This window comes from Danio rerio, chromosome 14, assembly GCF_049306965.1.
Source record: "Danio rerio strain Tuebingen ecotype United States chromosome 14, GRCz12tu, whole genome shotgun sequence".
Classification (NCBI taxonomy): domain Eukaryota; kingdom Metazoa; phylum Chordata; class Actinopteri; order Cypriniformes; family Danionidae; genus Danio; species Danio rerio.
Window position 1 is genome coordinate 4,062,579 of NC_133189.1, and position 11,413 is coordinate 4,073,991.

An 11,413-nucleotide genomic window follows, 5' to 3' on the forward strand; every position below is an offset into this window, starting at 1 on the left:
GTTTTTTTTCTCTTCAGTTGGATAAAATATGGTAATTCTTATGGTCTAATAAGAATAATAAGTAGATTTTTGGAAATCACCAGGCGCCCCCCCTTCATTGTTCCATGACCCCTCAAGGGGTCCCGACCCCCACTTTGAGAACCACTGACTTAATTAAAAGTCCTTCCACCTACTTCCTCATAAACCCTATAAGGCAAATCTTTGTCAATCGATTAATTTAGATTTAGACAATCGATTAATATTATGGACCTTAAAATGTTTTTGTTTTTTTTAATTAAGAAGAGAAAATATTATAGAAATATTGTAAAAAAATTCCTTGTTCTGTTAAACATCATTTTAGAAATATTTTAAAAAGATTAAATTTTTTTTAGAAACAATCGAGGGTAACACTTCATTTTGATGGTCCAGTTGAGTATTAGTAGACTGTCTGCTTAATATCAGTTGATACTGCTGCTAAACAGACCTTTAACTGACTATAAGAAACTTTGTAAGTACATGTCAACTTACCCCAACCCCAACCCTAACAGTCTACTTATAATCTAATGAGAATTAGTTGGTATGTACATGCAATGTAACTTAAATTCAACAAACGGACCATCAAAATAAAGTGTGACCAAATTATGTAACAGTTGTGACTTTAACTGTGACTTTTAGCTTCATCTCCTTAAAGTCTACAAAAATAAGAACAGGAATGAAGGTTATTGGTAAGAAAAAATAATGTAAATAAATCTTCTTAATATATTCACCCTCGGGCCAGCCGAGATGTTGCTGACCTTTTATTCTTCAGTAGAAGATTTTAAAAAAAAAAAGCAAACGCAAAAACGGTGTCCTTGATTATTCATACAATAAGTAAATGTCTACCGGCGCTTTGAAAGTAAAGACAAAATAACAATATTAGAATCCTAACAGCACTTTGACAGCATCAGGTTGTCAACAAACACCTGTCCGGCTCATTTTTGGCGTTTTCGAGAAATCGACTCGCATTGGTGGGATTTCACCCAATACCACTTAAACCCCAGTGCTATTTTGGGATTTCCGCCTGGATTTTGCCGACCCAAATTAAAAAGCTTCCCAAATCCACATGCAGAGGTGTCAATGCAAAATATTGTTATCATTTTAAAGAAAACCCTTTGCATTTTCAAAAACCACTATTGAAAGTGTTTAAAATATCTGTATATGTTGTCTGTGTTATAATAAACACCTAAAAAAAGGCGCTTTTTTATTTTATTTTTTTTAAAACTCAAATTTGAAAGTGTACCTTATAGGTTCTGTGTGGTCTAGCGTGCTGTAATTAATTTTGGTGGTTCCTGCACATGTCTGTAATCATAGGAAATAAGAAAAAGGTCTCCACCATAATCTATGCAAAAGTAATTGCATTCCAACTGATAAGAGTTGCTATACAAGCCACTGGGATCGATCATTGTTTTCATATTTCTTTTGTTTGATCAAACATAATTCACTGTGTTTGGACCACGTCAGACATATAAAATGATTACTTTCATTAGAGCTATAACTTGTACATATATGTCAAATATGAATCATATGAAAAATATGAAAATTAACCAATGTTCAATACCCAGCTCGGGTCTCCAAAATACTGTGTATTTAAGAGTAAATAACTTTTATACAGTAGAGTAAAAACCAAAGTGATGCATATGTGCATAAAATATAGCTTCTACACTTTTAAACGAAACCACTTAAAGGGGTCGGGTGCAATGCTAGCCCTTTAAATCTTAAAGCGAAAGTCGATGACGTCAAGGACTCGGTACCGGGTCTACTGAGTTTGAGTGGTTAATGAATCACTGCAAATCTTTTGTTTCGAATCAGTGTTTCAGAGCGCAAACCTATTCGGTATGTTGATGAAAAATGAAGATTCTATGCCATAAACTCATTTTATTCTTCTGTTGAGCATCTTTTTAAAAGCCTTTTTAAAATCTTGCCAAAAGCCACTAAGGCAATGCCTGTAATCCATTACGAACTCACAGTGGTCTGGAACAACCGATTTGCATAATCAAATCACTTTCTGTGAATATAAGTCTCTATTTGGCTCCTGCTGGTATTCTTTTTTTCTTGTCACGATTAATTGCTTGAACTTTTGATGATTCTAGTTGATCATTTGGTATCAGAATAGGAAATGAGGCTCTGATTGGTTTAATGCATGTTATGCTCGAAACACACCTATAACTCATTAAGAGAATAAGGACATCCCTTTTCAGATTATGCGCCTGGCACACTTACTGTTTTTCCCTTCCTTAAAATCTCAAAAGTTGATTCGGTCATGCTCTTACTGCTTTAGATATGTCTAGTCTTGAATGTACACTACCTGACAAAAGTCTTGTTGTCGATTCCACTTGTAAAAGCAACTAAATAATAACTTGACTTCTAGATGATCACTTGGAAAAGCAGCAGAAGGTCGATTTTTCAGATGAATTGTCTGATGATCTGCATCCCAATCACCACAAATACTGCAGAAGACATACTGGAACTCGCATGGAGCCAAAAATCTCTCAGAAATCAGTCAAGTTTTGTAAAGAAAAAATCGTGGTTTGGGGTTACACTGAGTATTGGGGCATGAGAGAGATCTGCAGAGTGGATGGCAACATCAACAGCCTGAGGTATCAAGACATTTGTGCTGCCCATTACATTACAAACCACAGGAGAGGGCAAATTCTCCAGCAGGATAGCGCTCCTTCTCATACTCCAGCCTCCACATCAAAGCTCCTGAAAGCAAAGAAGGTCAAGGTGCTCCAGGATTGGCCAGCCCAGTCACCATGAACATTATTGAGCATGTCTGGGGTAAGATGGAGGAGAAAGCATTGAAGATGAATCCAAAGAATCTTGATGAACTCTGGGAGTCCTGCAAGATATTCCAGATGACTTTATTAATAAGTGATTTGAATCATTGCAGAAATGTGTGGATGCAGTCCTCCAAGCTCATGGGAGTCATACATAATATTAATTTTTTTTTCATCATTCCATGACTTTATATTCTATACTGGACATTATTTCTGTTCAGTGACAAGACTTTTGTCTAAGTAAAGTCAGACCTTACTGTCTGAATTAAATCATTAAAAATCAAGGCAGGATCATATTTTATTTAGGTAAAATAAGCGTAATCTAGAAGCTTTTGCCTTTCATATAAGCCACTTCTGATACCAAATGATCAACTAGAAGTCAAGTTATTATTTGTTGTTCCTAAAACTTGGATAGACAACAAGACTTTTGCCAGTAATGTACTGTATGTCACAATATAAATAGTGAAAAATGTTTCCAGAGCCGCTGCAATAAGAACAGTAGGTTTTCTTTTCCAGCCTATGGAAACATCAGCATGCAGCGTCTTAGGAACTGCTCCGGGAGCGTTTTTCACGACGTCTCTAATATCGTGTTTGGTCTCGGCATGAGGTGCAGACACGAGACGCCTCTCACCCAGAACAGCATTTAATTGCAGTGATTACCAGCATTACGGAGATAATTGTTAGATTCTGTAGCTCAGATTGGAGCTTTCGGGGATAATTTGTGCTGTTTTAATGTGTATGTATTGGCTTGATAAACTGGTTTCTCCTGGGAGCTGAGAAACAGCCCTCTTCTCTGCGGGACGCTGGAGGGAATCAGCCAGTCCTGAAATTGCCAGTCCTAATTTCACTTCATGCCACTTCTTATCAACTTTTAGCTTCAGCTGTTGTTGCCTTCTTTAACCCCCAACAATTGATCCAATCTGTTTAATATTTTTTTTATTTACTCTAATTAGTAATTAGTTACTTTTATAATTATGAAACTAGTATAACTAGGCCCACACGGAACCTGCACCTGCAGAATTCCCAACACAATCTCACGGCAAATCGTAACTTTTTCATTTAGTGGCTAATTCGTTCAAATTCGTACAATCTAATTTTTACATTTTAGTACGATGTGCTCATCCCGCAATGACGGTTGGGTTTAGGGGTGGGGTTAGGTGCCACGCCTCCTTTTTAAAATCGTACAATTTCTTACGACTGAACTTGTACGAATTAGCCACTAAACTGCCAAAACGTAAAAATACTTACGTTTTCTCGTGAGATCAGGCTGGAATTCCGCAGATTTTTAGCCCATCATTGATTCCTTTAATTTACTTTAATGTGTGCAAATTTGTATTGATTCAGTTTTTAAAATAATTTTAGTAGTATTATTGACTAATATGAAAATATTAAAATGATTTATTTGCAATTTATCTTTTAGTAGATATATTAATCGAGAGACTTGCTTTGTTTACCAAATTAAGAGGATCTAATAGGATTTGCATTGTAAACACTAAATAAAAGTTAAAAAGGTATTATTTCTTTAAGGTTTTAGTTATGATATTCCCAAAATCATTCCACATAAATCCGTTGATTTTTAACAAAATTCTCCACAGAAATGGCAAAACATGTCCGCAGATTCTGTCTGGCCCTAACTATAAATAAAAACTCTTTTAAAGGAACATGCCCGACACTGGGCGAGGCAGTGGCGCAGTAGGTAGTGCTGTCGCCTCACAGCAAGAAGGTCGCTGGTTTGAGCCTCGGCTCAGTTGGTGTTTTCTGTGTGGAGTTTGCATGTTCTCCCTGCATTCACGTGGGTTTCCTCCAGGTGCTCCGGTTTCCCCCACAGTCCAAAGACATGCGGTACAGGTGAATTGGGTTGGCTGAATTGTCCGTAGTGTATGAGTGTGTGTTTGGATGTTTCCCAGAGATGGGTTGCGGCTGGAAGGGCATACGCTGCGTAAAAACTTGCTGGATTAGTTGGTGGTTCATTCCGCTGTGGTGACCCTGGATTAATAAAGGGACTAAGCCGACAAGAATATGAATGAATAAATGCCCAACACTGCTAGTGACTCATTTTCCCATGTTACAGTGGTACATAGTCATGTTTATCGACAAGATTTAGTCTCAAAGATTTTCCTGTCACTTAAAAAACAAAAACTATGCTCTTTACTGATCTTTTCAGAGTCGAACCAGATGTGTTAAAGTGTTAAATATTCAGAATCCTTTCTGTAACTAAGAATAACAAGCTTTGGTTGCAGTGTTATCTTTTCCACTTGACTGCAGTCATTTATCAATGGCATCGTTACAACTTTAACAACTTGCAAAGTGCACAAGCCAATAAGCTGTAAAAATCCAGACCTCCTTATTACTGTACTTGTGCTTTTCCATTTGGAAAAAGCTGTGATTCTTGGCTCAGTGGAGATTTATATGCTGATATACAGCTCAAGTCAGAATTATAAAAATTTTTCTGTTTAATGAAAGGACGATTTTTTCAACACATTTATAAACATAATAGTTTATTCTGCAAAAAAACAACAACAAAAAAAACATATTGCTGGGTTAATGATACTGACTTCAAAATGGCTTTAAAAAATTAAAAACTGCTTTTGTTCTAGCTGAAATAAAACAAATACACAGCAAAAAATGCTTTTCTAGATTTTTTTTGTCGTGTTTCGAGTCAGAAATATATAGAGAAATATTTACAAATTCTAAAAATCAATATAAAAATCAAAAACTATTTTCTAGACAAGCAAAACAAAAGGTCTTGTTTTGAGAAATAATGTCAATATTAAGTAAGTTTTTACTCAAAACAAGCAAAATAATCTGCCAATGGGGTAAGCAAAATAATCTTTTGTCAAAAGGAAAAACAAGATTATTTTGCTGCAAGGAAAAACTCACTTAATTTGGTCATATTATTTCTCAAAACAAGACAATATGTTTTGCTTACCTAGAAAATGCTTCTTTATTAAAGAATTTTTGGATATTTGGACTAGAAACAAAACGAAAAGTCGAAGTAAGAAACCCATTTTTTGCAGTGTAAGACTTTCTCCAGAAGAAAAAAATATTATAAAATACTGTGAAAAATTCCCTGCTCTGTTTAACCTCATATGGGAAATATTTAAAAAAGAGCAGAACATTCCCATTTCACAATTTGACCTCAACTGTACACACTGAGAGTAGTTAGTTTGCTCTATGTGACATAAAGCATGCCGTGACTCCAGCAGAGCAGAATGGGTTCATCGCAGATTTGGTTCAACGCGCTCGTTTGAGAGACAAAGAGTCAATTTTGCGTCTGCGTCTCCGTCTCTGGGGTGCAGATGAGAATCCGCTGCCATCAAACACCTTTCAGCATCACTTGCTGCGACACACGAGGTGCTCCCAAAAATAGGGTGGATATGTTTGCGCATGTGGGACACGTCTGCTGTAAAGAGCCCGTAAAAGATGAATCATCTGCACATCACACACACACTCTTAGAGGCGCTGCAGAGAATCGCTGAAGATCCATTCAGAAAGGTCCTGCAAAGGAAATTCAGCCTTCCTGTTTTCCCTTTTGCAGTTTTTGCTTTAGAGATTAAACCATATAAAGTGTATTCTTGTTTGCAGGGTTTGGGTCTGCAGCTTGTTGAATTTCAGCTTCTTTGAACATATTTCATTGAGATATATATATATATATATATATATATATATATATATATATATAGATAGATAGATAGATAGATAGATAGATAGATAGATAGCTAGTTGCCATTTCTGTGTGGAGTTTACATGTTTGCCCCGTGTTGGCATGGGTTTCCTCCAGGTGCTCTAGTTTCCCCCACAGTCCAAAGACATGTGCTATAAGTGAACTGGGTAAACAAAATTGGCCATAGTGTATGAAAGTGTGTGTGAATGAGTGTGTATGGGTGTTTCCTAGTACTGGGTTACAGCTGAAAGGGCATTCACTGCACAAAACATATGACGGAATGGTTGGCGTATGTATTTACAACAGTTATACACGGTATACAACAATTCTGTCTGGTTCTCGAATTTGATTGGCTGATAGCCGTGCAATATTCTGCAGTAACAGTAGATGAGATGGGACTCACATATCAGGAATGTATGTATTTTGTGTTGGCCACTCTTTGTATAACCCTGAGTTTCTTTTTGGTTGGCCATCCATTTCTAATGCGTCTCCTGTTTTTATTACTGCAGACTTCAGTAAACGGAAAGTAAGAAGAAATGCCCGCATGTGTTTAGCATTTTTCCTTATTGCAAACACAGTAATCTGCTAGTGTTTGTGCCGCTTTGTCTTTTTCTGAGTTAATTATCTCCCGATTGCAACAGAGAAATACTGGGAAATCTCCGTAGACTAATGGCATTTCATGCCGTTCAGCCTTATAATCTTTAAATGTGAGCTAAATCCCCTGTTTTGTCAACACTTTAAACATTCCGCTAGAGAGTCATTCAAATACTAGCTCTAAAGTGGCGTTTGTGAAGTAGCAATGATGTCTGCTGTTCTGACGTCAGCTGCAGATGTAAATGGATGGCGGAAGAAAGTAGTTCCTCTTACAAAAGAGTTTTAGACTCTCCACGATTATGCTGTCAAACTGTTGTATAAACGTAATATCACACCAGTAGCAGTATGATATGGCTGTATATCACCACTAGGCACACTAAGACACTCAAGGCATGCTAAGGCCTCAAGCCAATGCATGCCTCCCACCAGTACCGATATACAGCCATATTGCACTGCTACTCATGTGATATTGCTTACACAATATATATATATATATATATATATATATATATATATATATATATATATATATATATATATATATATATATTAGTATAATTTATATTGTATATAAATATATAAAAATATATATTTTTTTCTTAAAATAATTAATCAAATGTATTGTTTACCCAAATAATTACATCTATCCACTATTTACTCACTTTCACCCGAGTTTCTTTATTCTGTTCAACACAAAAGAAGATATTGTCACCTTAGGTTCTATCTGACATTTTTGTCAAAATTGAGTTTTTGACATGTTTTTATTAAATGACAACTTATTTACAATTTGGGATGTTTTTTTAATAATTTGTTTACATTTTTTTAACTTGATAATAAAATAATAAAAAAAATGTTACACATACTGTTTGCTATGGAATGCAAAACCTTTAAAGCTCAATATCTCAAAATCATTGAGAACGCAGACAGAACTTTATAATTGCAAGATGACGATATTTTGAAAAAAGCTGAAAAACTGTAACCATTGAAAACAAATCATATATGGAAGTCAATGGTTACAGGTTTCCAGCTTACTTTAAAATAGCTTCCCTTGTGTTAAAAAAAAGAAAGGCAGTCAAACAGGTTTGGATCAAGTAAAGGGTAAATAAATTATGACAATTTTCATTTTTGTCTGAATTACCCTTTTAAACAGGGCATATTCAAATGTACTGCAAACACAAACAATAATAAATTATTTAAAAATAAATTGTACATTACCGTTTGATTTGATGTTTGAAAACCATGAAAGAAAGAAAGAAAGAAAGAAAGACAGACAGACAGAAAGAAGGAAAGACAGAAAGAAAGAAAGAAAGAAAGACAGAAAGAAGGAAAGACAGAAAGAAAGAAAGAAATAAAGAAAGAAAGAAAGAAAGACAGAAAGAAGGAAAGACAGAAAGAAAGAAAGAAAGAAAGAAAGAAAGACAGAAAGAAAGAAAGAAAGAAAGAAAGAAAGAAAGAAAGAAAGAAAGAAAGAAAGAAAGAAAGAAAGAAAGAAAGAAAAAAAGAAAGAACGAAAGAAAGAAAGAAAGAAAGAAAGAAAGAAAGAAAGAACGAAAGAAAGAAAGAAAGAAAGAAAGAAAGAAAGAAAGAAAGAAAAAAAGAAAGAACGAAAGAAAGAAAGAAAGAAAGAACGAAAGAAAGAAAGAAAGAAAGAAAGACAGAAAGAAAGAAAGAAAGAAAGAAAGAAAGAAAGAAAGAAAGAAAGAAAGAAAGAAAGAAACATATTCACAAAAATAACATATTCAAATATACCAACACATATAATAATAATATGGCCTGATTAAAATTATTAATAGACAAAAAATACATTGTAATTAACCTTTTATTTTGATGTTTGAAATTTAAAGAAAGAAAGAAAGAAAGAAAGAAAGAAAGAAAGAAAGAAAGAAAGAAAGTGTATTTTCAGTGAGGTTTTCACTTTTGTACCCCGCAGTGTTCAGAGCGCTCTGTGACGCGCCGGATGCTGACACGCTGTTACCGCTGTTATATTTAAACCGAGACGCAAATGTAAAAGTGTGACATCACGAAGACCCCTCCGAGCGCCTCTACGACACACACACACACACACACAGATTCAGCAGTTGGTTAGTGAGACCAGCAGGGGGTCGGATCGCTTTCCCCTGATCTCCAGCCTTCAGCTCCAGCTCTCAGTCTCAGTGCTGCATGAGAGAGGGAGGAGGAGGAGGAGAGGAGGACACTTCCCTCTCCAGCAGCAGCAGCACACGCGAGGGATGCGCTTCACCGCCTTAGGGGACTGGATGGATGGAGCGACAGGGTCATGAAGGTGCCCGCAACCTCTGGGTTGGATTTAGGGGGCCGTTACCGCAGAAGGAGACCATCCATAATTAATAAGAGCGAGCCGGAGATCCTAGAACCGAAGCGCAAGCAGCACCGGCGAGTCATGTCACCAACTGACAGCGCTTCCAGAGGAGCTGACGAGGAGGACAAAGGAGGATGAAGGAGGTAGAGGTGGATTATAATGAAGCTGAGTGGCAAAGGACTGTGCACCATCGTCTCCAGCAGTCTGCTCTTCGTGTGCGCCGTGAGCGCGGTGGTCGTGGGATTCAAATGCATCGCGCTGGGCTCCGGGGTGCGAACGCACTTCCACCTGGCCACCGCGGCCGGCGCCTTCTACTCGGGCATCCTGGTGGCTCTCGGGCAGGTCCTGATGGGGGTGGCGCTGGTCTTTTGCCGGGGCAAGCCCAGGTGCGCCAATTTCTTCCTCTTTGGGATCTTAGTGTTTCTGTTGGGGGTCCTCACGGCGTTCTCGGGCGCGGTGGTGGACGGAGACACGGTGTCCCTTGTGGAGAGGAAGTACGCGCACTATTGCCAGGACTCTGTGGATGTAAACCCGGCGTGCGACCGGCTCAAGGTGTACCAGAAGGGTCTGGTGGTCTCCACCGTCCTTAACACTTTGGAGTGCCTCCTGGGGCTGATGAACCTGGTGATCATTAAGCGTTACCAAGCGGCGCAGTTTCACCGGAGACGCCGAGCGCAGCGGCAGAGCGCGCGCATCATCCTTAACGAGGAGCGCGACTTCGCGGTTACGGAGTTCCAGCCGGTGTCCTACATCAACTTAGGGGTGTTTCACGCGTTGGACGAGACGGACGGGGAGGTGCAAAGTCGGGGTCACCCGTCTATGGAGCTGCCAGGCTATTCGCCCTCGAACCCGGAGCTAAATCACACGTACCCGTTTTCCTACCCGCTTCACAACGAGTTGCCACCCGCGTACGAGGACATATTCCCCGGGGAAACGAGCGGCAAATAGCGCGGGAACATTGCAGTTTTGCACTGACAATCACGCAGTCGGCACGCCGAACTTGGAATCGACACCTTTATTTCGGTGTGACGGCGACCAGCTGTTGCCTAATGCACTTTTTTATCCATCCGAGGTTTTAGCCAACATTGGAAATCCTACAGGCGGTGAACAGTCGTTCATAAACGATCCAGAGAAGGTAAACGTACGGAAGGGATTATAAGTATACATGCAACATTTGTTTTTTTCCACCCTCCTGACTGGCTCCTGATTGCATTCTCGGTTCACCCCTTGTCAAAATCCCAAAGGTTTGTGTACAGGATTCCTAATCGGAAGTTCGGGACCTTTCCTAAAGGATAATTTTCTTACAGTATTCCAGCAGGGCACAAAAACAAAAGAAGTTACCAATATATGAGAAGGTAAACGTACTGAAAGTATGCTTGAAGTAAACATGCAACGTTTGTTTTTGTTTTTTTTGACCTCCCTGATTGATTGTATTCCGAATTCACCCCTAGTCAAATTCCTACACGCATGTGTACAGGATTCCCATGGAAATGGCTATAATTGGGAAGCAAACAACACCAAGGATTTGTTTTATAATATTGTAACAAGCCACAAACATACTGAAATAAACCATCTGCTTGCTTATATTCTCAGTTCATCTCTATGTGGAACTTCACTCTTAAAAATAAAGTTTATTAACCAGCTTTGATGGTTCCACGAAGAAACTTTAACGTCTTTGCTTCCATCAATCTTTAAATTCCAAAAACATTAAGGTGAAATAAGATACTTTAGATCAGTGATTCTCAAACTTTTTTTCATCAAGTTCCACCTCAGAAAAAATTGTCCCTCCGAGTACCACCAAATGACCAGTAATTGAAATACAATAACGTAGTAGGCCTAAGCAGCGGCAGCTCTGCACAGTTTAAAAATGTGGCGGATTTATTACTATTATTAATAATATTTATAATTATCTGACACTTTCAGCCTCATAAATAGTTTGAACATTAACACTACTGCGCTTATATGTAAAAAAACAGACAAAATAAAATGTCAACGTTTAAATTAAAATGTGCTTTTAAAAGTTCTTTAAAAATGATAGGCTAC

General features: G+C 37.9%; 1 protein-coding gene across 1 annotated transcript; it reads left to right on the forward strand.

Annotated features, from left to right (window-relative positions):
- Window positions 1–9,125: 9,125 nt before the first annotated feature.
- tmem271 (transmembrane protein 271) lies at window positions 9,126–10,954 on the forward strand. The gene is made up of 2 exons (XM_073922475.1): window positions 9,126–10,546; window positions 10,615–10,954. The coding sequence occupies exon 1, from the start codon at window positions 9,530–9,532 to the stop codon at window positions 10,316–10,318; it is 789 nt and encodes a 262-aa protein (XP_073778576.1). The 5' UTR covers window positions 9,126–9,529; the 3' UTR covers window positions 10,319–10,546; window positions 10,615–10,954.
- Window positions 10,955–11,413: the final 459 nt, after the last annotated feature.